Genomic DNA, 22453 nt, shown 5'->3' with positions numbered 1-22453 from the left:
GCCACTTTGGGAAGAAGCGTAGGAGTGACAGATGGGTGCTTGGAGGCATGTGAAACATCGCAAGTATAGAGACAAACAAGGACGAGTTCACTTCTATTCTAATGTCCGCGTCTTAGCTGGTTCTAGCGCTCTGCCTTCGTGCTGATACTTCCGGAATCTTCGACGACCTCGCCACGTCCTGAGTGCCAGCTCGATGATGTTCATGTTGACCATCGCCGCATGTGTATAAAGCAAGAATCGCCAGAACCTTGCATCAACACGCCGCTGAACGTATGGCACGCATCTGTTGCTTAACTGCACGCCGGGAAGCTTTGCTATTGCTGTGTATTTAAACCATTCAGACGATGTGGTGTGGGCTGTTGGCTACTGTAGCACTGTGTTTGAGTTGAGTCAAATGACTCGATCGGGTGCTATGCATTCGAACACAGTGTACGATTCAAGGTACAATATATACAGCCGAACCATGCGATCGCTCGCAAGCTGCTTCCACCCCTACATACGCCCTTACAACCGAAAATTGGAACTTAGGCCTTCGCGCTATACATGGCTCTTACTTTAGAAGCCCTTGAACGGATCCGTGCCATTCTCGTCAAAGACAAACCCTGCCCTGCGCTTGTCCACGGTAGACGTGCTAAGATTGCTGTCCACGCGCCGTCGCCTTGGACCTTGAGTCGCGACCACGGGCGGAGGGGCAGGGACGTAAAGAACGCCATTGCGCATATTCGGGTCGACGAAAGCATCCATCCGCACGGTACCGAAGGCCTCAAAAAAGTTGGCTTGCACAGGGCTGCCGACTGAGCCTTGACGGCTATTGCTCTTCGATGAACTACTGCGCACGTATGAGCCAGTCGTCGACGATGATGGATGCAGTCGCCGGGACGCAGTGGACGAGGCGATCGCGCTCGAAGACACGCTGCGGAGGTTGTTAAGAGGTGCCGGTAGCCTTGGGCTAGTGTTACTGCGCTTCCGCTGATGCCTGGTTGTGCTGACATAGAGACGAGGAACCGCAGGGAACTCCGCACTGTCTGCGTTGTCTGTGGGCTCCTCCGACTTTGCGAGAGCACTTTCCGCGGGTTGGGAAACGCTCTGATGCAAGCTTGGACGTCTGCCTTTTGCCAGACGGACGGAATCTCGGATGGTTGCTCTACCAAAGGATGGTGATTGTGATCGGTTGGCGGCATTGGACGGTGGGTAGTTTACTGCTGGAGGCGGAGGCGCTAACTCCTGAGACGGTGGGAACGGCGCTGGTAGCCTTCCGGACTGAGCTAAGAAAGAAAGTGCAGTCATCCAGAGGATGTGCCGTTCTAGAGAGACAGTCGTGAACTTGAGCGCTCTCTGCGGCGTGAGGACAAGGATCGATCGGCTGTAAGCGCTGTCGAGCTCAGCGTTTTTGGGCAAGGCTGCGTTGTCCGGTACGTCCAGTACGGATTGAATGGTCACTGTACAACCGGTTAGTGACGTCTTGGGCACACTCGTGGTACTGTGCTTACATTTGCGCCCCTTCTTGCCGAGCAAGGCTGGGCCAGACGTAGGCTGCTTGTTATCCCACATGATGGCACGCTCGTACGGAGACAGCCACACCCAGCGCTTGTGTCGTGTGCCGTGGTTGGTATTTGCGCCTTGTCCGCCAACGTCGTTAAGCGCTTCATCGCTGACTCCGAAGGATTTTCGTTTGCGGATGTACTTGAACATCCATTCGCCGACCATTGTCGCCGCGATGGCGTCCACCAGCTGCGTCTCTTCTGAGGAACCAACATGCGTGCTGGGCGCCACCGTGCTTACCGCACCTGTAAGATCAACCGAGCCCTTCAACATCTCGAAGCTTGACTTGTCCTGTTGCAGGAGTGGAATAGGCAGTGCCGGGATTGGAAACTGGGTGTGCGCGGGCGTGTCGAACGCCATTGATTGCACGGGAGTAAGATCCGGCGAGCGTCTGCGCCTTCGCACGCCCTTCTGGGGTGACGTCCTCCCACCGCGAGCACTCGGTCTGATGACCGCCGCTGACTGTACCTTGCGCAGACTGTTCTGTCGAGCGTGCGATGGTCGTACACCGCGCTGCACCCCACGAGCTGATACTTCTCCGTTTGGTGTCGGACTCTGCGAACCGTCACTTGCCGCTTTCGCTGCCGGAGCTCTCGAACTCGTCCGCATCGGGATTTGTTGAGGTGGCAGAGCCGACTGTGAGCTAATGTTGCTTGATGCCATACTGCCAAAGCTGGGGCTACGAGATCGGAAATCCTTGTAGGCATTAAGCTTCGCCGGAGGTTTCGACTGTGTGCGTTGAGAGTTGGCCCTGCTGCTAGCAATGGACGGAGCTGGAGCCGCGCCATAAGAATCAGCGGTGTCCGGTCTGCGATCTGGGGAAATCTCTTTGTCCTCGGGAACGACCTTGGGTGGCTGCGAGAGACCGAAACGGCCCTGAGGTGCTCGACTGATGGCGGGGACGGATCCTGATAAGTCTTTTGATTCGACATCACTAGGGAGCTCCTCAAGATCGCTCGCGTCCGTGTCCATGTCCGCCAGCTGGCTGCTGCTCTGCAATGGGCGCGTGACACCATACTGCGATGAGCGATTTAGTGGTCCTTCGCTAGTCTCAGCATGACGGTTGTGGGCAGGCGCCAGAACCGGTCTGCCTAAAGGAATTGCTCGTAACGGCAGGTTACGCGCATCCTTCGCATTGTAATTGCGGGGTGTCTCAGGAATTGACTCGGTAGGAGATTGAGGAGGTCGTGCGGGCGGTGAAGGTATCGAGGGTGCGAACGGACCATCAGTGAAGATCGCAGCAGCACCGCCCGTGGAGGTTCGCGTGGTTTGGAAGGCCTCCAACAACTTCGGAGACGGTAGCAAGCTGTTGACACGAGACGGATGCAAGTGAGATGGCAGTCGACGCAGTCTTGTATCGACGCGGATCTCAGCCGTTTGTACAGAAGCATCCTTGCAAGGCCAGATCCGATTTGCTTGCGTGGAAGCGTTTTTGGTTCCTGGTGGCAAAACGTATCCTCTCGGTGACGAAGGCCTGGATGTAGGCGGATGGATTGCGATGGAAGGAACAAATGGTGGCACGGTGAGGCTGTCGCGCTGTGTTGCGAAGCGCCTCCTTTGTTCCATTTCCGGAAGGTCTGTCTGCGTCGAAGCTGCTTTGTACGTATGGGCAGTGACAGCCTTGCCACTGTCTGATGGCCACAAGGTGCCGTCCACAATCGGTGTTTCCGGAGGACTGACAGGTGTCACTATCGCAGGACTTGCGAGCGCTGTTGTCGCGCCAGTGACCTCGTCATGCGTGTGAGCTTTGGTGTTTGTCATTGACGATACACTTTGAGACTCTTCAGTGTAATCGCCATTGATAGCCTTGCGGTCCGGCGAGGGCGGCGGGGAAGGTTGGTAGCCGGTATCCACGTACAAAACACGCGGAAGCAGCGCCGGCGACTCTTGCACGTGCTGCGCGAGCGCATCTTCCTGCGGCGCGCGAGGTGCTGTGTCCATGAAGATCGCAGTGTCGACAGACTTCCGCGGCAAGTCGGTGAAGCTGAACCTGGCATTCCTTGTGTGGCTGGGCGAGTCCGGCATATCTGGTCCTCTCTCCAATACACGCTTCGCTTTGCGTTGATACTCACCAGCCCGAAGACTTGCTCGCGAGTCCACAGAACGACGCTTGGAGTGCGGATACTCTCTCTCATCATCCGCATGTTCTACATCTTCGACTTCATCCTCGTCCTCCTCCTCAATGCCAAGTTCGTCCGCAAGACTGTAGCCGTTGGGCTTCGCGTGTGGTTCTGGAACACCTGTAGAATCTCTCGTTGAACCAGAGTCCCGGTTGTTCCTGGCGTCGAAGCTGATGCTACTCATGTTGCGCCGGTGCTTGATTAGAGTCGCTGACTGGATGCTGTTCGTGTCGCTTTCGTTACCAAGTCCGCTGTCTTTGAAAGTGCTCTCTTCGACACCCTCCCCTAAATGCGACTCAGACAGCAACTGCTGGGTTGTCATCTCATCCACCACCGTGCGGAGCCTATTCTCGGTGACATGGATTCTCCGCTCTAACTGGCGGCGCTCGTTCTCCCAGTCTTCCTTCTCAGTGTCCCAAATGCTCTGCGTTCGCTCTGCATTCTCGTCATGGTATCGTGCTCTCTTGGTTGCAACGTCGAGCTTACTCCTCAACTCTTCAGCATTTCGTCTCGCTGCGTCCCGCTCCTTTACCAGGTCCTCCACAGCATCATAGGTGCCCTTCTCAATCTGCTGAATCTCTTGCTTCGCTTTCCTGACATCCTTCTGATGTTGCGATAATTGCTCGCCAAGTGCTTCGTTCTCTAGCCTCGAGGTCGACAGTGACGTTTCAAGGTTCTCCACAAGATGATTCTTAGAGTCCAGCTCACGTCGAAGGCTAAGGATCTCTGACACCAGCGAGGCGTGTAGAGTCGGCGTGAGCCGTCGCGGATCCAGCGCTGGGTACCTGCCATCTCGCGTCTTCTCCGCATAGTCCGCCGCATCAGAAGGAAGCGGTGGGGGACTCGAGCTCTGCTCTCTGCTTGATCCGGCTGTAGCTCGACTCGAGCGCTTCGAGCGTATGTAGGAAGGGAGCGTTTCAAAGGGCGTTTCGTATGGCGTGCCCTGCTGGCTTGGGAGCGAACTGCTCCCGACAAACGAGGAATACTCGCTGAAGTAGTCGGTCATGTCGGTCAATCCGAAGGTGGTGATGCTCTAGAAGACATGTAGTGTAGGATATTTGATAATCATGCGTCCCTATGAAGACTACATTGGCTCGAGGTGAAGACTAGACTGCAATAGTCAGTATGCGGTTGTGCGACTGTGTTGACACCACGACCTGTCGCGGACCTACTGCCAATTGCGAGCCAGAATCATATCTGCGTTCCGAGACACAGCTTCACTTGTGTCGCAAGCTGAAGTCGCGCGACATGAAGTCGTACTCCTTGGCGGGCCAAAGGATGGTCTAAGTTCGATTGTCAAGTCTGATGTGGAAGCGTGTTGTTAGCGATAACGTCTTCTGACAAAAAGTGATGATCATGTCCGCTTGCTGCATGGCGGAACCCACCTCGTTGCTCCGTAGCGTAGAGACCGCGTGAACGGTTCGGCTTCTAGCGTGGCTATCCGATACTCCAGGATTCAACCGCGCTGCAAAGTCTGTCCCAAACTTTCAACGGGCAGCTTTGGAACACCACTAGAAGAGTACTGATGCAAGACTGCTGCCACCGTCTGAGACAAAGCGACGATAGCTGAGCTCGAGACGAAAAAAGACAGCTCTGGGAGCGATCATGCGATGAGGGACGTGTGCCTGGAGAAGGAACGTGCATTCAGGCACATTGACCTGCTCGTGCAGAACCCCACGAACTAATCTTCCGCTGGGACGATTGACCAGTCCCCTTAATTCTGCTGTAATTGAGCGATTAATCGATTGGTTACCGCAATCGTACCAACAATCAAGCTGCAGGTTGGGGCCTGCACGAATCGATAGTGTGTGAAACGAGGCGTCCGCATGCATTCGTGATGCGTGACGGCCTGATAGCGTTTGATGAGAGAACTCTTTCGAGCACTTGAAACCGTCCGCCAAATGCATTTTTACGCCGAGTACCTTCGGTACCGTCAGGGGCAAAGCAGCCTGTTCCTGGCAGAGGGTGGAGTCGGGTACGGAACGTGCAGCCGCCCGCGGTGCTAGCTCATGGTGCTCACGACGATGCCGAACTTTCGGGTCCCCAGCTGAAGCGGGCACGGCGGGAAGTAGAGCTAGAACATCCGTAAGCGAAAAGAAAGCAGCTCGGTAGCTTCCCAATATCGCCTCGCTCAAGGTGCTGCCTGTCAAGAAGGGTGCCATCAAGCTGAACCGTCTCGTGCGTGCGAACGAAGCAGATCGCACAGCATTCCCATGATTACGCCTCTGTGAGGATATATTGCGGCGTATCTCCCCGCGTTTCGTGGCGTACACTCACGCCGCCAACACGCATGTGCCAGCCGCCATGGCTCTAGTAATCGCCTCAATGGCCCAAGCGGCGCCATCGTATGCGGTCCCACGGTCCAGACGATGTGCCGGCAGCAGTTGCGCTGCGGCACGGTTTCTGGCAGACGATCGCAAGCCGAAGTTCAATCATCTCGGCATTGCCAGTCTAGATGCACCCGTCACGGCTTTATCGTGAACTGTGCCTTTGCTGCACTCCGAATTCGGATGATGCGGACAAAAGTACCGCTATCTTGGTGGTTATTGCTGCACGACTGGGAAGCTTTTCGCAGAGCAGGGTTTCGTGAGACGCGCGGTTCAACATAGACGCGCAAAAACGCCCACCGGGCAGAAATAGTTCGTACCTCAGGCAGCCAGTTCATGCCACTTCACGGCACATCGCTTGAGGAACGGCAAGGGTGCATTGCACTAAATAGGCATACTCGAGCATAACCCTGGACAACATAATCTGATCGGATGTTCACAACTGGATTGCTGTATGAGTGGTAGCATTAAAGGATGCAGAATGGAAACCATGAGACCGTCTCCGTCGAGCCGCCGCCAAGCAGGCAGAAAACGGCGGATGAAGTTTGGGATGAGATGAAAAAAATGCCTCTTTTCATGACTTCACTGGATGACGCGGACGAAGACAACGAGCAACTTCAGGCCCTTCGTGCTCTTGCATATGAAGGTACCAAGGCCGAAGTAGCGGATAACTTCCGCACCCAAGGTAACGAGTGTGTCAAGACGAAACAGTGGCGTGACGCCCGAGATTTCTATTCGAAGGCTATTCAGGCACTGAAAGCACCTGAGCCTGGAAATGTACCTGCGGATGTGCAGGTTGTGGAGATTGATGAAGAGAGTGAGCGCAAGAAAGAACGTGAGATCGAAGAGGCTTGTTACAGCAACCGTAGCTTGTGCGAGCTGAATCTTTCTAATTATGGCTCTTGTCAGAGAGACTGCGCCGCGGCTTTGCGGCTCAACCCAAGGAATGTCAAGGCTTGGTATCGCGCAGCCTCTGCTTGTCTCGCCCTCGATAAGATGCCTGAAGCGGAAGATGCGTGCTCCAGAGGTCTTGCAGTCGAGCCTTCTAATTGTGCTTTGCAAAGCTTGCTAGCTAAGATCAACAAGCGTAGAGACCACCTTGCGGAGCTCGAGCAAACGCGACGAGAGCGCGATGAGAGGAGTGCTCGAGACAAGGCCACGCTGCAACGTGCGCTCAAGCAACGCAACATCCTCGTCCGGGATACCAAGCAAGCGCCAGACATGGAGGATGCCGTCATGGGCTTGCGCGACCGGGCAGATGCGAATAGCTCTCTTAGCTTTCCAACCGTTCTGTTGTATCCTATGCAGGCACAAAGTGACTTCATCAAAGCGTTTCAAGAAGATGAGAGTCTTGCGCAGCACTTGAAGTACATCTTACCTCCACCGTGGGATGAGGGGCACGAATATACTTCGCAGAGCGTAGATTGTTATATGGAAACGGCCAGTGGCGGCTTGATCAAGGCTGGAAAGAATTTGAGTCTGCTGAAGCTGTTGGAAGGCGGTAAGGTTGAAGTGACCGATGGCTTGGTCAAGGTCAACGTTGTACCTCGCAGTAAAGCCTCGCAGTGGATAGATGATGTTAAGAAGCGGCGTGGCAAGACCTGAAGCTGCTGTCTCGTTACAAAATCCGCTGCATCATGCGCGCCTGTCTTGCGAAGACAGCTTGGTCAGCCGATATTAATGATGCGGCGGCCAGGCCCGTCCTGCATATGATGCCGCTATTTGCGGCACTGTGCGAGACTGGAGATGTCCGATAGTGTACGGCCACTGGTTGCTGACTGTCGGACAATGTCCCGAGCAGAGAGGTGGGACAACCCTAAGACGATAGAGAAGCTGTGGACAGCCTACGCAGTAGATCCGAGTATTGTGTCCAGGATGGTCGGTTAAATGGGTGCATGCGTTAACGGCGCATGGTCAGGCTAGACTCTTCCTTGTCGGTCGGATACTTGATGCCATTCTGCAGCCTCAGGTCCGTGAGCACTCGCACGACGATCTTGCTGATTTGCTCCAGCTCAGCAGCTGCCTTCGAGTCTCTCTCATTGATGATTCGAGCGAACTCCACGGCCTCCTCCTCCATATTCACGTTCGGCTTCTCTACCGTCTTATACGAGCCTGCCAGCTCCTCAGTCTCCTTCGTTTTCGGACTCCAATGCTTCAAGGACGAGATATCCGTGGTGCCGTTGATGGTAAGGGTACCCTTCTCGCCATACACCTCGCATGGTGCAGTGCTGGTGTAGCACTTCGCATTGTTGATTTGAACGCCGAAATTGTTGTACCGGAGAATGATCATGCCGCCTCCATCTACCCCTGTCTGACAGATAAATGGGACGTACGTCTGTGTCTTCGGAGCTCCAAATAGGGCGATCGCGAAGGTGACGGGGTAAATACCAATGTCCACCAAACTCCCGCCAGCGAAGTCGAGTGAGAAAATGTTTGGTACCTCACCATTGAGTACGTTGTTGTATCGCGAAGAGTACGAAGCAAAGGTGAAGCTTGCCCCATAGATAGGTCCAAGACGCTTTTCGTCGTTCACGATCTTCTGCAACAGCTTATAGTTCGCTTCCTGAATATGCCTGAACGCCTCGATCAGGAAGACCCCCTCTCCCTCCGCAATTTTGAACAAGTCATCCAGCTCGTCTGGTGTCGATGTGGCAGGCTTTTCAATGATGACGTGCTTCTTCGCTTTCAACGCTTGCTTCGCCTGCTCGTAATGTAGACTGTTCGGTGACGCAATGTAGACAGCTTGCAGTCCACCGTCGCCGAAGAAGCGGTCAAGGGAAGTGAAGCAGTTGGAGCACTGGTACTTCGAGCCGAATGAGCGAGCCTGCTCTTCCGATCTGGAGTAGACGCTGTGCAGGCGCCATTGGCCGGTCTTATGCGCCGCTGAGATCCATGACTCTGTGATCCAGTTGGTGCCGATTGTACCAAATGTTATGGGCATGGTAGACAGTGCAGAAGTCAATAATCTACACGGAACTGGAGCTCTTTTTTCGTTTCCTTAGAATGAATGGGGGCTCGAGTATGTTCGTCTATCGGAGGAAAACGGACACCTGGGAGCTGAAAACCTACGAGCTTATGTACAACGGGTCCGGCCCAGGGAAACAAGAACTTCTCAACAAGTGTAGTGGACACGTTGTTCAACGACCAGTGACCAGTGAAGAGGTCGGAGGAGTCTCGGCGACGATTCCGAACCTTCAGGAAGCGCAGAAGCGAGCTGCATGACCATCGCATCCACCCTTGTTCGTACTACAGTGGCGGTGCGGGAGCCTGCAACGTCGAGATGGCCACCTTACACAAGATGTCAACGGGTATTACTTACCTGGTGTTGTCGTACTCTCAACATTCGCGCTCACAGACCCGGCCGCCAATGGTCACAGCGGCTTCATCCGTTCGTGATGTTCCTCAGCACCCTTACTGGTAAGTGGTCACCGTCTCATTGTCATCGAGCGACCGTTACGAAGTCGGGTCTCAGGTGAGGTTCAAACATGCAGCCATGCGAAGATAAAGGCACGGAAGGAGCTCCAAGCCAACTTCACTTCGTATCTGCCAGCATGCCATTTCTTCTGCTTAAGAACTTCTATTATGTACTTATGAACCACATCACAATGCCCCGGCGGCTTGCATGCTCTAGTGATGGCACGCACGTCCTGGTTCGTCGGGTCTGAGAAGCGGAGAGTCAAGAAGTTACGGAAGCGAATAGCGAGAAGCTCGAAGGCTACCATCGTTAATTCCGCTGAAGAAGCTGATGACGATGTTTACGCAGGTATTGGCGCGACCTTCATTGACCCGGACAAAGAGCGAGATGTCCTGCCAGCACTTCCGAGTAAGATTACATTCCCGGACTACGCAACCTTTAATGGCCCAGGATCCAAGGCTACCGCGCCACTGCCACCTTTGCAGACGTTGTTCGCCAGAGTGAACAAGTCTTCAGATGTCACGGGGCAGCATATCGACGCGCTCAATGTAGACATCTGTTTACCATGTCCACTCATTGAGCTTTTCCCGCAGCCAGATGGCAAGTCTTACCTGCCACCAGTCGGACCTCTTCAAGACTCTGGAGAGGCTTACTATGCCGATCTGCAACCGGGCCATCCCCTGGCTATAAAAGCGAAGAAGCGCAAAGACTTTGCAGAACGCCTTGCCGAGCTGGAGGTCGACAATGACACGGGCTACCGCACCATCACTCGTTCCACCAAAGACGGTATCAAACGGCCCAGGCTTGCGCACATGCGGAAGTTCTGGGCCGGGCTGGAGACTATGAGCCACTATTGGGATTGCACTCTTGACCAGTACTATGAACTACCCCAACTGAATGAGCTCGAGTACAAAGCAAAGCGGCAGCGCCTTGACAGTCCTGTAGACGTGGCGACCCATACCAATCGAGACCCATCGCTCGAGGCGGCTTCGCAGATCAATAGACTAATTCCTGACGTTGCTGCTGGCGTAGAAGGCAATATGGGCTGTGAAGCTGCACCTGGCGCAAAGCACGGCTCAGATGATCGAGTAACGCCCAGCCACAGCGGCTCGCCAACCGCTAAAGCCTATTTTGCATCGAGGAAGCGATACAAAGGTCGCCGCACAAAGACTGGCAAGGAAATGCCAGACCAATTCCGTACCAATACCGTCAAAGCTTTCGTAGAGGGCTCGATTTGGCCATTCCATTACTCACTCTCCGTTCCTCGTGTGGCGCCAATAGTCCAGTTTGGGAAGCTGAATGTGCCAGTTAAACAAACAGCGGCGATCTACCGTCTTCCAACCGAGAAGGCCAAGGCTCGGTCTGGGAGGTTGGAAGGGCCGGTCGTTGCGGTGCAAGCTAGAGCTGGTATTGAGCTTCCCGAGAGCCCTCACATGACCGACGAAGCCAGAGGCAGGCTTGACGTGATGCGTGAGATTGGCGGACTGCTCCAGATCGCGCAGGAGCGACGCCATGAAGGGAAGACGGAAGTCAAGCCGGGCGAGGGCAAGTGGTACACCACGACACCTAGATGGGGCGGCGGTCCGGGTGCCGAGACGGAAGCCGGAGATCGCAACGAAGAAGTCGTGCAGGTAGCGGAAGAGGTACTGAGTAGCATCAGGGCACCTAAGGACAAACATAATAGCAGGCCTCGAAGAAAGACAAACGAAATGCTTTGGCAGGAGCTCAGGTGTGGTAGCGGTCTTTGGGATCCTAAGACCGACTACATCGCCATTGGCAAGGATGTCGGTACGCCATATGACGAGGTACGATATACTTCGCGGCAGGTTTTATGATTGTTTCGCTGATGAATCGAACAGATCTTCATGGTGTCGTCACTGTACCATCACATATCTATCGTCAAGCTCACTACACACGATGCGTACACCGACTACCTTATCACTGGGCAAACGCCTGACCCATTGCCGACGGATAGCTCGTGGTGCAGACCGAAGCTGCAGCGCTCGGAGTGGTTTGATCTCTTCGATATCAAGCAGCGGGTAGAGGCTTTCCGGGGGCTTTGGGCAGTCATGGCGTACTTGACGCGGGAGACGGCGTCGGCGACGGCCCAGCAGCATCCAGGAGCGGATACTGACATGGCAGGGACATCGTAAGGCGCTGTTCCACATAAGCCATCCGTCTCGGACACAGTCTTGCTAAGAAGCGGAGCATCTCGTTCATTCGATGGAGCACATTGGTGGACTAGTACTGGAGACTCGCGTCAGACCTGCAACCGACGCTGCTGTACGTCGTCACGTCCGCTGATCCTCTGCTCCAATCTCAATGCCTCAATACTCTCTTGCACTTCCTTGAAGCCCCATTTGTACAGCACACGTATAGATCCTCGGACCCGCATCTGAGCCAGAATCTCGAGAGCTTTGACCTGCTCACCGGCCAGCGGGAAGCGGGTATTGAAGCGTTTGGGCGCCGTGAATAATATCTGCAGTTCCTTCAGCCTCTCGCCGCGGTCAAGATAACTGACCAGCTTCTCAAGCGCTTGCGGGAAGTCGTGCTGCCAGTGTTGACATGCGACTAGATCTCCAATCAGATTAGATGGTAAATAGACATTGACGTGCAAACGCCGGAGATGCTGGCGCAAGTGCGGATACAACCACGGTACAGGTCGTGTCAAGGCTTGCTCCCCTGGTCCCAAAACGCTCTCCGGATTTAGACGCCACTGCTGATGCGGATCGTCGTCCGCTTCGGGGTACTCGGATGGGTCGCCACGGGGAGCGGCCGAATCGATTACCCAGAGAAAGACATTGGTCTGGTAGAACGCTTGCACTACCTCGTCGCGGAGTGAGCGACAGACGTGGAACAAAGGCTGGATGAATGTGCTTCTGCCTGCCCAGAGTGGGTATTGTAGTTCGATGGTGCCGGATTGTTGGAGGGCGGCATGGAAAATGCGTTCACGAAGTTCGTAGGGCAAATCAAGTAACCGCGATCCCGTTGATGAGGCCATCGTCGCCCGAGCACGATCACGTCGTCAGTGATTGTATGCCACTTGTCTACGGTGGCATCACTGTTATGCCTTGTTTGGAGCGAAGATGCTTGTTGTTCGCGAGACTCTCACGCTTAAGTGCACGGGCCGCAGTCGCGTCAACCACTTAACGCGTCTTCTTCGCAGCAACCACTTTAGGAAGTTACGCATGCTTTGCAAAAGAGTGCATATACAAAATGGCAAAATTGCAGCGTCCCCCGGATCCTTTGATGGCCTTCTCGTCCTCGCCAGCCTTCGCGACACCGCTCCATCCCATCCCTCCAACCCAACAGCAACCCCGCCCTCCCCTCCCACAGCCCGCCTTCAAGCCAGCCATTCCCACCACGCTTCCCATCCTACTCCCACCGCCGACACTTCGACCACTGGCCTTCCGCACATTTACGAAGAAGCACAATCTCACGCTCAATGCATCTGCTTTACAAGCGTTCGCCACGTTTATCGGCCGGCATTGCGGGGCAGGATGGCGGGAAGAAGGAACGGGTGAGAAGGTGTTGGAGGAGGCGGCAAAGCTGTGGAAGGCGGAGAATGGTGGTGTCATCGTGGAGGATGGGTCAAGGTTGAAAGGGATCCTGAAGACGTTAGAGGGTGGGATGAGCGGCGGGAGGGTAGGCGTGGTAGGCGCAAAAGTGAGTCGCGAGAACAGCTTCGCATTCGGGCAGAACGATGGCAATGGAGATGTAATGTCGGTTGATCGACCAAGCCTGGATGGCAGGAATAGCAGCTTCGGCATCAGCAAGCTTCACGTGGATGAAGACGGCGAGCAGGATGAGGCAGCGAGCAAAGACCCGCGAGCTTGGCTGAAAGTGATATCCGCCTCCGACCAGCCACGCTTCAGCTACGATGCCGATAAGAAACACTTCGTCCAGCTCACGAACAAACCCAGTTTCTTTCCACCACCATCGCACAAGACGGCCGTCTTCCGCGAACGATACAACATCATTCATCAACGCCTTCTACGGAATGAAGCCTTTCAAGCTCCCTCCTTCTCTTCCCGCTCTACCACGCTCAAGAGGACAGATAGTACGACAACGCAGCAGTTCTACAAGATCACGCCCATAGCCAACCTTCTTGGCCGTGGTGGTACCTCCCACTTACTCCTAGGCATGCTGGTCATTGCTCCCACCGGCACGCTGGCCCTCAACGATCCCTCTGGAAGCATACCTCTGGACTTACAACACGCTCACCCATTACAAGGCGAAGATTCGTCGTATTTCTGTCCAGGCATGATCGTGCTCGTGGACGGCGTATACGAAGAAGACTGGGCGGGAGCCGGATCCAGTGGTCTCGGCAATACTGGCGGTGTTGGCGGCACGATCGGAGGGAGGTTCCTAGGCTTCAGTATCGGTGGTCCACCCGTCGAGAAGCGCAGTGTGAGTCTGGCGGAAGGGTTTGGATGGACCGACTTTCTTGGCCTTGGCTCCGAGCGTGCGGTGGGTGGCCGTATGCGGAAGCTTGAAACTCGATTGCTTGACACTGAAGCCGAGGGTGCGGTGAGCGAGCAGAGGCGGAAGACAATCATCCTCTCCGAGATCACGCTCGATCGACCCTTGACCCTTACTGCTTTACGAAAGGTCCTGCAGCACTACTCCACTTGGGACGACCCGCCCATGACTTTAGTACTAATGGGTAACTTCTCCTCCCAAGCAGCCATGGCTGGTGCCGCCATGGGCTCAATCGAGTACAAAGAACTGTTCAACGACCTCGCCGCTGTCCTCTCTGACTTCCCTTCCCTACTTCGGCAAAGCACATGGATCTTCGTACCTGGCGACAATGACGCTTGGAGTTCCGCTTTCAGCGCTGGAGCGAGTGCAGCTGTGCCTAGAGAGGGTGTGCCGGACGTCTTCACTAGTCGCGTCAAGCGTGTGTTTGCTACGGCAAAGGCTGAGGCGGGTGCAGGTGCGAAGAAGGACGGGCTCGATGGCGAGGCGATCTGGACGAGTAATCCGACAAGACTGAGTTTGTTTGGGCCCGCGCATGAGATGGTTGTGTTTCGGGACGATGTCACCAGTCGGCTTAGGCGCACTGCTGTGAGTGTTGGACAGGCTGCGAAGAGGAAAGGCAACGGCGAGCCAGATGCCTCAGCAAGTCAACCACAGCAGGAAAACGACGACGACAACGACGACACGCTCATGTCAGGTGCCCTGCCCATGAGAGGAACGACCTTGGGAGACGAAGACACGCAAATGGCTGATGACAGTAAGTCGTACCTCTATCTTATCACTGTCGGCTTGCGCCGATATCATCTTAACGGCTCATGTACCGTGAAAGCAATTATGATTGGTACATACGGCCATAGGTCGCAGAGAACAGAGGATCCCGTCCGCTCTCCTGTACTTAAGCTGCGAACCGGTGGATTAGTACTGCGGTCGGTGACGACGTGGGAATACCCGCTGCTGTATGTTTTGCTTTTGTCGGCAAAGATGGAGAGCGAGCGTATGAGCTGGTTGCATTGCGTTTGCTTTTGACGCTTTTGCTGCACTTGAATCGCAATTTTTGCTAATTTGCTTGGCAGACCTGGCTACTCCTGTACCTTCTTCCACCACAGAGTACACCACGCAGCAAGCCAAGAAGCTCATTCTCTCACTCCTGCCGCAATCGACGCTCTCGCCTTTCCCACTTGCTACACGGCCAGTGTATTGGGACTACGCACCTTCGGCATTGAGTCTCTACCCTTTGCCGCATACGCTTATACTGGCGGATGCGGAAGCTGAGCCCTTTGCTCTCACGTTCGAGGGATGCCATGTCATCAACCCAGGCGCGTTAGTCAGTGGAAGTGGAAAGAGAGAGAAAGTGAGGTGGGTGGAGTACGATTGGTGGCGAAAACGAGGGACTTTGAAGGAAGACTGGGTTGGGTGATAGCTTGCGCAAGTGTGTATCTCAGCAGCTTGAGTAAGCCACCGTCACCATGTCCGCAGCAGTACTTCGCACCATACTCCTCCTGCCGTGCCCCATCGCAGGGATCCTCCTTTACTTCGGGTCATCGAACACATACGTAAGATGACACTTCCCGCAGTACTGCCGGTTGTGCATCGCCGCCATGAAAATACCCGCACCACAAGTCTCGTGCGGGCACTCGCGTCGCAGCCGCTCGATCTTGCCGTCGCCGTCAACCTTGTAGTACTTGAGCACAGCGAGCTTGGTCTTCTTGCGCTTGTGCTTGATCTTCTTGGGAGTGGTGTAGACCTTCTTCTTGCGCTTCTTGCCGCCGCCGCGCAGACGCAGGACTAGGTGAAGGGTGGACTCCTGTAAGTTCACTGTCAGAATGTGCGGACATATTTCGAGGAAGTGGTGGGGCTGGAGGCGCTCAGAGCGTACCTTCTGGATGTTGTAGTCCGACAATGTGCGGCCATCTTCGAGCTGCTTTCCCGCGAAGATCAGGCGCTGCTGGTCTGGTGGGATGCCCTCCTTGTCCTGGATCTTGGACTTGACATTGTCGATGGTGTCGGACGACTCCACCTCAAGGGTGATGGTCTTGCCCGTGACTGTGTGTTGAAGATGGATGTTAGCTGTGATGCGGGTGACGAGAGCGATGGATGGCAGACGTACGGGTCTTGACGAAGATCTGCATTGTCGTCCTCAGCGGTGCGCCTAGACAATAGAGATGGTCCTAATGGATGAAGCGTGCGAAAAGCCGTCGTGTATTTGCGTCTCGTGTGCGCTTCGGCGGGCCGGTACGGAAGCACCCGCAGGTCCCGCTTTGCTTGCCTTAGGCATGAGGATTAACTTCACTTCCATGCACCGTCAGAACTTCGACCTTAGCTGTTCCGTCACCACACAAGCTTTCCGTATTCGGGCACGAGAGGACCATTGACGGAAGCCGGCGGAGTAAACGCTGGAGAGAGTTTGAAACGTATTCGCACTCTACGCTGAAGTAACTGCACGCGTATCAGGGGCAGGGTGTGATTCGACGACAGTATGGTAAGACGTGATAGACGCGTGACAACAAAAGCTAGGCCTGATTATTCTCGGTCAACTGTGCCTTGATCGCATCATGATACTTTTCGATCCCCTGCGGCCGGCAGCAAACGGTCAAGAGGTCATCCGGAAGGCTTACACCACGCGGAAGCTCGCACGTCAGGTTTCTCGTGAAAAGCGTCACGCCTTCGCCTACATCCTCGAAAGTATACGTGATGTGAGTGATGCCGGGCAGGCCGCCTGTCCCGTCCTCTTTCATGGCAATGTTGTTCTGCTGCTGGATAGCAAACCGCCACGGCCGCTCGACAGTGATCGCCATCCATGTCGAGAGATATGTGTTATCTGGAAGCTCGACTCTCTGGAAGGTGTCAGTCAATGCTGATCTGACCGTGGGAACACACTTAAGGGCCATACTTCCGTCCACGTCTGTCCATGTTCGATTGGTACCTTCACCTGGTGGTTCATGCCTCCAGATCCTTTGTATGTACGACCCCGAATTGTTCGGGTCACATGCATAGTCGAAGACAACATCCCGCGGTTGGGAGAATGCAGTCTCAGATATGATACTAAAACGACCCATGCTGTACGATGCACAGCTGTCTTGGCTACCTCACTGAATATACTATGCAATAGGTATAACTTCAGTGCAAGCCTGATGTTCTGGTGTCGCAATCACTTGGAGGTGATGAACACGTCGGACCAAGGGACCGGCCGGCCTGGCCCCACACATGCTTCTGATTCACCTTTTTTACGAACGTCGCTAGACTGACATCGCCAACTCCCTCAGTCTGTGAGCTCCAAAGACAAGGAGGCAAGGCTTGCTATTCATAGAACGACGAAGGGCAAAATGTTGCTCGTCATTTATACGGTGCCGCTGCGAGAATTCCGAACTTCCTTACCACTCAATTCAGCAAAAGCCGAATTTTCTGTGCAGCTCCGGCTGGTATGGTTGACAACGGGATGACGGCGCACGGCACGATGGTGCTGTTGCCGGTGCTAAGTTCAGGCGCTGACACCTGTTGAGGTCGCTGAGGTGTACTGGGTATACGATAAGCGTGGCTGAAGCAGCTGGATGCCTAGGACGAGTGCGGGCCTCGGATCGCTGATCTGGGACATTGCGTCGATTCAGAAGTGCCATATTCCGTTCCGACCTTCCCATGGTCTGTCCTTGTGGATGTATACTCACCTAGCTCATGCTAACCCTGACGGGCCGTCGTTCATTGAGAAGGGTACCTTTCTAACACAAACTGACAGTGCCTCCGGCACAGCAGGTTTGATCAACCTGGCATATTTCTATGCGGAATATATACTTCGGCAACAGTCTCAAGGGAGCAGAGAGCAGCCTGCTTCACGGCCCACAGGTGCCGTACAGCTCGAAGCCACTCTGATCATATTCGAGGCGACTCCGAAGTGAGGTATTAGGAACTTTGTACGACTGAGACGGACTGCACGTACTGCCGAAGCTCGAACGAACCGACTCCGCGCAGGCGATAGCGATAGATATTGTCCCAACCCGGAGACACACCGCGGCCACTCTGCATTCAGGAGACAGCGTATATGTTGCCGTGGAAAGGCACACTAGAGTAGAGGTTCGAAGCCTCAGCTAGTCTCAAACGATCCGGACGGGATCAACATCACTTCATTGACATGACTCAGGACCTGTTCTGTCTGGTTCTGCTGCGCTTGCAAATGGGTAATAGGCTTTACTGTGAGTCTCGAAGTCAAGGGTCAATACTTTCACATGGTAGCGGTACGCTACCTGACCCATCAATGGCCAAGAGCACTGAGTATCTGGGTAACGCTCTCCCCAGCCTTCAACTCACTAACGATGTCAGTGACGTTGAGACCGGCGGTCACCACTGTGAGTGGTCCATGAACATAGCCGACGATCTTGGAGATCTGACAGGTGCTGTCATCGAAGCTGTGAATTTCGCGAACTTGTGACATGGGCAGCGCGACGAAGTCCGTCTGCACGTAGTCGACCGTAACTGTGCCGTTGGCGTTGCACATGTACTTGTCGAACCCTTGCGGCACTCCGGCATTCATGACCGTCGCGAGAATGACGAGTTCCTGTCGGACAGTGTCGGCAGTAACGCCAGCGTTGACTGGAACAGTCACTGCATTGGCCTCGTTAGGGCTATCATGCCACTCGTCAGTCATGTGGTATGCTCTCAGCAAGCAACAGCAGCCTACGTAATGAGAAATGTTCGAGATGCGGTGGGCGTCAGCGGTATCTTCGCTGCATCGGCCTCTGTGTGAGAGCGGATGGTCGCTATCTCCTGCTTCACGGCCGCGATCTTCGTGGTACAGTTGCAGGGCGTGTTCCTTGCCATAAGTGGGACGGAGTACGCCGCGGATATGCCCACCAATGCGAGCAGGCTCAGGAGGTGCATCGTCGCGTTCAGCACAGAGAGATATAGTGACAGTTCAAATACAAGGCAATGGTGTTCATGGGAAAGCTGTCTGCCTCCAACGTAGCAAGAAGGCGACAGAATTCTCCCTTCAGCATTGCAACGGCCATGCATACGACTACGCACTGCCGCGAACCTTCAGTGATGTCACAAAAGCAGGTGAGACACACGCACCTATCACGAACGACAATCCATGGGACTGATTAATCGTAAAACACGCTACAGACCGGTGTGTATTTCTGTAAAAGATAAGACAGCGTCTCTGCCTATGTCAATCTCTCACAAGCGCATGTGGACGCTGTTTAAGGTTGGACAGTATACTCATCCCACAGCTCGATCAGCTTGTCTTCCTTACCGGTCTTCCTCAACCCTCGGAGTGCCTTGCCTGCCAATTCTGTAAGCTCACCTATGGCCTGCATTGCGGCAACAAGCGTGGCGTGATCGTTCTTACCAATGCAAACGGTACGGCTTAGCACCTTCTCAATAGCAACTATTTCCACAAAAGCGACTGTGCGAATGACAATGTCGTAGTCGGAGCGAAGCTCGAACTCCATCTCCTGCAATACGGTCCTCTTAGCAAGGAACATCTTAGCCACTTGCAAGCAATCGTAGCCCACGACGTCCATGACGTGGGCTGTTGATTGCGCGTCCTGGTGGAGAGGTTCCGCGGAACTCGGTGGGACGCCTTCACCCCAGATGAGCTGCATATACGGCCCGAGCAGGGTGATGCGAGTGAGATGGGAGTAGAAACCGAAAGTGTTCGGGAATCCCGCAAGCTCTGTGATCAAAAGAGGGTCTTTGTGAACCACCTTCGCCGTGACCGTCTTCAACGTGCAACGCTCCACACTACCAAGGCCGAAACAAGACCGTATAGTGTCTTGTTTACGATCGGGTATGCTTGGCAGAGATGTGCCAGCATGTGGTCGGCTTCGTGCTCGATGTTGATTGCGAGGTGGCGGGCCTTGAGAACCTGCGCTGGCCATGTAATGTTCTGATCCTTGAGCGAAGGTGTGCCATTGATTGGGATTCCCTGATGATTGAAACGGCCTTCGTCGATCCAGATGACGCTTTCGACCTTGCCTGTACGCAGGTCTTGGGTGTTAGCCCGCGGCCAGTTGCGACTATAAGTACGTCCTGTGATCCTGACGGCGACTTTATGACCGGCGTATAGCATACTGTCCGCTTCCTGATTGATTTGATAACAGGCACAGAGGAGCTCGGGGAAGGAGTGCCTCCGCCGTCCCCTCAACTCGCCGTAGAATCTAGGTGCTGGGCCAGGACTGAGCAAGTCCTTGTAGACCAGGTTGCGCATCTCCGGAGCCAGATGCAGGAAGCGGAAGGGCTCCATGTCCTCATCAAGTTGCCCGAGAATGCGGATATATTCAGCGCGCTTGCGCCCTGGGGAGGTTGGGGGTGGTTGACCGGAGCGGTCAGCAATGAACTTGTAGAGTTCGTTGGTCGTACACTTGTTGTACGCCATGGCGTACTCGATCTTGGTCATAGTGGGCGATCTGAAAAGATACTGTGGTTTTGCTTGGTGCTGGGCTGTGTCGATACTGAGCGTGGATGTTAGGCCTTGCGGCGGTCGCGGTGCTGGGGTGAGCAATCCAATGTTGAAGAGCGGGCAGAGGCCGAGAGCATCAAGCATGTCCCATGGTGTTATTCCGGAGTGTTGTCGTGGACATCGCATTCACGCTCAGTGTTCACGTGTCCACATATAGATTACGCCCAGTGTCATTGTGCTGGCCACAAAGCACAAGCGACAAGCCTTTGTATTGTACAGAGGTTCACTCTAGCTGATCGGTCGTCATAGAAGATCGGCCAACGAGTGACTGACAAGTCATCTCTGCTCGCGGCCGAACAGAGTCAGGTCGGAGCAGCAGCATGTATGAGCCAGCGCCCTGTCATATATACGAGAATACTGTCACTGCGTATAAGCCTGGTTTGTTATATTTCAGTTGTTGGTTCTACAATCATGTCTAGATCGAGACATGTGAGAGAGGAGATATCTGTAAACAAATCTTTCGCTAAGTGCTGTTCGATGTGCTTCATCCGGAACAGAGGTGCTCAAAGGATGCGTTTGTATGGTCATCTCAAGCGATAGACAACATTGCAATGGATTCTTCCAGGTGCTCCAAGAGGGCTTAAAAGACCGCCAAGTCTGCCTCCGCAGATTCATTCGTATCTGCGATGCTGTCCGCAGATCTCATGGACAGGCCAGCAAGGACGTTGGTTGGCAGCGTTTCATGCAGTCTTCTGTCCACCATTCCCGTATATCGAAGAAGGTGCTCGACCTCGGTGGCCATATCTCTAAACTCGTCGGCCGATGCTCCCTTCTGAACCCTGCTTGAAAGAATCTCCGACGTGATCTCGCGGGAGAAACGTAGTCCGGCAATGGCTGGGCGCGATCCGGTAAGCAGGTTACGATCCGAGTCCTGGTCCCAAACGCGTTGCTCGTCGGCATGCCAGCCGTTCTGAAGCAGAAGGGTGGCTTCTCCCACGCCGTTATTGAATACGTATCGGAGTCGGTTGACGTCGAGCAAAGTGAGGGGCCACAGTATGCTCCGAAGTTGCGTGGCATGCCTACTCCAGTCAACGTCGCTATGTCCAACCCTAAACTCGATGGGTCGCAAGGCGCGCGTACGGGCATGCGCAAATCGCATTCACGAGACTGTATAGCAAGTGGTTGACCACCGTAAAGGCGTCTGCTGAGAGCATGTCGCGCTTTGTCTAACCACGGTCTCAAAAGAAGAACTCAAAACACAGACTATGCGCGCGTAACACTGGCGCCGGCCATTCTGTGTCGTCTGCTGCTAGAGGCTGTGGAACGTTGACGCATATGTTTGGCAGTTCGGTAGAAGAAAGCAGGCTTACTAACCACCCTGCATTTTTGGCGCCTCGCTAACATCGGCAAGACCATCATTCGTCGACTTGCATGGACCCTAAGGTCGACCTTGAGCTCGTGGTCCAGTATCTTCTTGGCCTCCCCATGCACCTGCGTGCAAGTCCGTAAGATCTGTGGCTAGCAGGGTGCCCTCGATCGCGAACGCAGGCTCCTCGCATCCGGTGTGAGGAGAAGCCAGTAGACCAATTTCCTTCACCCCGCAAGCAAGTCCAGGAAGCGGAAAGTAACATTGGCGTCAGCCTGCTCCAGCGCCCAGATGTGAATGGAGCGGCGTGGTGAGGTGATACTCTGCCCTGTACGGTTATTTACAAAACTCTTGAGCTCAGTTGTGGTGCACTTGTTATATGCGAGAGCATACTGCGGTTTGGTGATGATGGCGAGGAGCGGAAGTACTTGTACCTTTGCAGCATTACTCGCTTCGACGTAGAGGGTGGTACAATATCAGGCAACGCAGACAAAGAGAACCACACGCTATTCTATCTGTTGAGTGGGAGACGGAGCAGCAGGACAACAGATCATCTCAGGATTGACTCAGACATGCACCTGCATATGCTGTTGTTAAAAAAAAAGGTGGGGTCGTTGTGAGCCAAGCGAGGCATATGCGGAAGACACGGCCGACTCCAATGCGCAGAAGTCGCGACAGTATTTGGTCTTGGCACACTCCGTCTTTTTGGTCACGAAGTCCAAAGACAGCTAAATGCTGATGCTGCACACGAGCAGCATCAGTATCAAGAGAGTAGGTGGAGGAGGGTAATAAGATTGAGCCTCTATGCGATGT

General features: G+C 54.4%; 13 protein-coding genes across 13 annotated transcripts; 4 read left to right on the top strand and 9 right to left on the bottom strand.

Moving 5' to 3' along the window:
- Nucleotides 1-306: 306 nt before the first annotated feature.
- On the bottom strand, nt 307-4909 carry BAUCODRAFT_493226 (uncharacterized protein). Its single transcript, XM_007678844.1, has 3 exons — nt 4835-4909; nt 1491-4773; nt 307-1439 (listed from the first exon to the last, which is right to left on the bottom strand). Exons 2-3 carry the CDS (start codon nt 4666-4668, stop codon nt 556-558), a joined length of 4062 nt encoding a protein of 1353 aa, XP_007677034.1. The 5' UTR covers nt 4669-4773; nt 4835-4909; the 3' UTR covers nt 307-555.
- Nucleotides 4903-6143, bottom strand: BAUCODRAFT_493470 (uncharacterized protein). Its single transcript, XM_007678843.1, has 2 exons — nt 5048-6143; nt 4903-4964 (listed from the first exon to the last, which is right to left on the bottom strand). Exon 1 carries the CDS (start codon nt 5822-5824, stop codon nt 5174-5176), a length of 651 nt encoding a protein of 216 aa, XP_007677033.1. The 5' UTR covers nt 5825-6143; the 3' UTR covers nt 4903-4964; nt 5048-5173.
- Nucleotides 6144-6553: 410 nt separating this feature from the next.
- On the top strand, nt 6554-7594 carry BAUCODRAFT_24588 (uncharacterized protein; the record flags this gene model as incomplete). The annotated part of the gene is made up of 1 exon (XM_007678537.1): nt 6554-7594. The coding sequence occupies one exon, from the start codon at nt 6554-6556 to the stop codon at nt 7592-7594; it is 1041 nt and encodes a 346-aa protein (XP_007676727.1).
- A 147-nt stretch (nt 7595-7741) lies between these two features.
- BAUCODRAFT_493074 (uncharacterized protein) lies at nt 7742-9276 on the bottom strand. Its single transcript, XM_007678842.1, has one exon. The coding sequence runs from the start codon at nt 8928-8930 to the stop codon at nt 7890-7892; it is 1041 nt and encodes a 346-aa protein (XP_007677032.1). The 5' UTR covers nt 8931-9276; the 3' UTR covers nt 7742-7889.
- A 346-nt stretch (nt 9277-9622) lies between these two features.
- On the top strand, nt 9623-11557 carry BAUCODRAFT_24586 (uncharacterized protein; the record flags this gene model as incomplete). Its single annotated transcript, XM_007678536.1, has 2 exons — nt 9623-11209; nt 11264-11557. The coding sequence occupies 2 exons, from the start codon at nt 9623-9625 to the stop codon at nt 11555-11557; spliced, it is 1881 nt and encodes a 626-aa protein (XP_007676726.1).
- A 107-nt stretch (nt 11558-11664) lies between these two features.
- Nucleotides 11665-12405, bottom strand: BAUCODRAFT_24585 (uncharacterized protein; the record flags this gene model as incomplete). The annotated part of the gene is made up of 1 exon (XM_007678535.1): nt 11665-12405. One exon carries the CDS (start codon nt 12403-12405, stop codon nt 11665-11667), a length of 741 nt encoding a protein of 246 aa, XP_007676725.1.
- A 248-nt stretch (nt 12406-12653) lies between these two features.
- On the top strand, nt 12654-15300 carry BAUCODRAFT_71065 (uncharacterized protein; the record flags this gene model as incomplete). The annotated part of the gene is made up of 2 exons (XM_007678754.1): nt 12654-14640; nt 14957-15300. 2 exons carry the CDS (start codon nt 12654-12656, stop codon nt 15298-15300), a joined length of 2331 nt encoding a protein of 776 aa, XP_007676944.1.
- A 111-nt stretch (nt 15301-15411) lies between these two features.
- BAUCODRAFT_156971 (uncharacterized protein) lies at nt 15412-16056 on the bottom strand (the record flags this gene model as incomplete). Its single annotated transcript, XM_007678841.1, has 3 exons — nt 15991-16056; nt 15760-15926; nt 15412-15687 (listed from the first exon to the last, which is right to left on the bottom strand). The coding sequence occupies exons 1-3, from the start codon at nt 16010-16012 to the stop codon at nt 15412-15414; spliced, it is 465 nt and encodes a 154-aa protein (XP_007677031.1). The 5' UTR covers nt 16013-16056.
- Nucleotides 16057-16165: 109 nt separating this feature from the next.
- On the bottom strand, nt 16166-17185 carry BAUCODRAFT_493068 (uncharacterized protein). Its single transcript, XM_007678840.1, has one exon. The coding sequence runs from the start codon at nt 16937-16939 to the stop codon at nt 16394-16396; it is 546 nt and encodes a 181-aa protein (XP_007677030.1). The 5' UTR covers nt 16940-17185; the 3' UTR covers nt 16166-16393.
- Nucleotides 17186-17837, top strand: BAUCODRAFT_493009 (uncharacterized protein). Its single transcript, XM_007678839.1, has one exon. The coding sequence runs from the start codon at nt 17432-17434 to the stop codon at nt 17771-17773; it is 342 nt and encodes a 113-aa protein (XP_007677029.1). The 5' UTR covers nt 17186-17431; the 3' UTR covers nt 17774-17837.
- Nucleotides 17838-17990: 153 nt separating this feature from the next.
- Nucleotides 17991-18623, bottom strand: BAUCODRAFT_492943 (uncharacterized protein). Its single transcript, XM_007678838.1, has one exon. It carries the CDS (start codon nt 18517-18519, stop codon nt 18127-18129), a length of 393 nt encoding a protein of 130 aa, XP_007677028.1. The 5' UTR covers nt 18520-18623; the 3' UTR covers nt 17991-18126.
- Nucleotides 18624-18843: 220 nt separating this feature from the next.
- On the bottom strand, nt 18844-20418 carry BAUCODRAFT_131376 (uncharacterized protein; the record flags this gene model as incomplete). Its single annotated transcript, XM_007678837.1, has 4 exons — nt 18844-18895; nt 18945-19155; nt 19222-19579; nt 19621-20418. 3 exons carry the CDS (start codon nt 20416-20418, stop codon nt 19073-19075), a joined length of 1239 nt encoding a protein of 412 aa, XP_007677027.1. The 3' UTR covers nt 18844-18895; nt 18945-19072.
- Nucleotides 20419-20742: 324 nt separating this feature from the next.
- On the bottom strand, nt 20743-21685 carry BAUCODRAFT_492960 (uncharacterized protein). Its single transcript, XM_007678836.1, has one exon. It carries the CDS (start codon nt 21431-21433, stop codon nt 20915-20917), a length of 519 nt encoding a protein of 172 aa, XP_007677026.1. The 5' UTR covers nt 21434-21685; the 3' UTR covers nt 20743-20914.
- Nucleotides 21686-22453: the final 768 nt, after the last annotated feature.

Source organism: Baudoinia panamericana, assembly GCF_000338955.1.
Source record: "Baudoinia panamericana UAMH 10762 unplaced genomic scaffold BAUCOscaffold_7, whole genome shotgun sequence".
In the NCBI taxonomy this organism is placed as follows: domain Eukaryota; kingdom Fungi; phylum Ascomycota; class Dothideomycetes; order Mycosphaerellales; family Teratosphaeriaceae; genus Baudoinia; species Baudoinia panamericana.
The sequence above is the reverse complement of the archived record's forward strand: the minus strand, read 5'-3'. Positions and strand labels throughout refer to the sequence as shown.

Bases quoted from the DNA above. Each gene is read 5' to 3' on its own strand.
- BAUCODRAFT_493226 (XM_007678844.1), bottom strand. From the start codon at position 4,668: ATGACCGACTACTTCAGCGAGTATTCCTCGTTTGTCGGGAGCAGTTCG. The intron at 1,440-1,490 runs GTAAGCACAGTA...CCGGTTGTACAG, and splicing joins CGGCAAGAAGGGGCGCAAAT to TGACCATTCAATCCGTACTG.
- BAUCODRAFT_493470 (XM_007678843.1), bottom strand. From the start codon at position 5,824: ATGGCACCCTTCTTGACAGGCAGCACCTTGAGCGAGGCGATATTGGGA.
- BAUCODRAFT_493074 (XM_007678842.1), bottom strand. From the start codon at position 8,930: ATGCCCATAACATTTGGTACAATCGGCACCAACTGGATCACAGAGTCA.
- BAUCODRAFT_493068 (XM_007678840.1), bottom strand. From the start codon at position 16,939: ATGGGTCGTTTTAGTATCATATCTGAGACTGCATTCTCCCAACCGCGG.
- BAUCODRAFT_493009 (XM_007678839.1), top strand. From the start codon at position 17,432: ATGCCTAGGACGAGTGCGGGCCTCGGATCGCTGATCTGGGACATTGCG.
- BAUCODRAFT_492943 (XM_007678838.1), bottom strand. From the start codon at position 18,519: ATGACTGACGAGTGGCATGATAGCCCTAACGAGGCCAATGCAGTGACT.
- BAUCODRAFT_492960 (XM_007678836.1), bottom strand. From the start codon at position 21,433: ATGCGATTTGCGCATGCCCGTACGCGCGCCTTGCGACCCATCGAGTTT.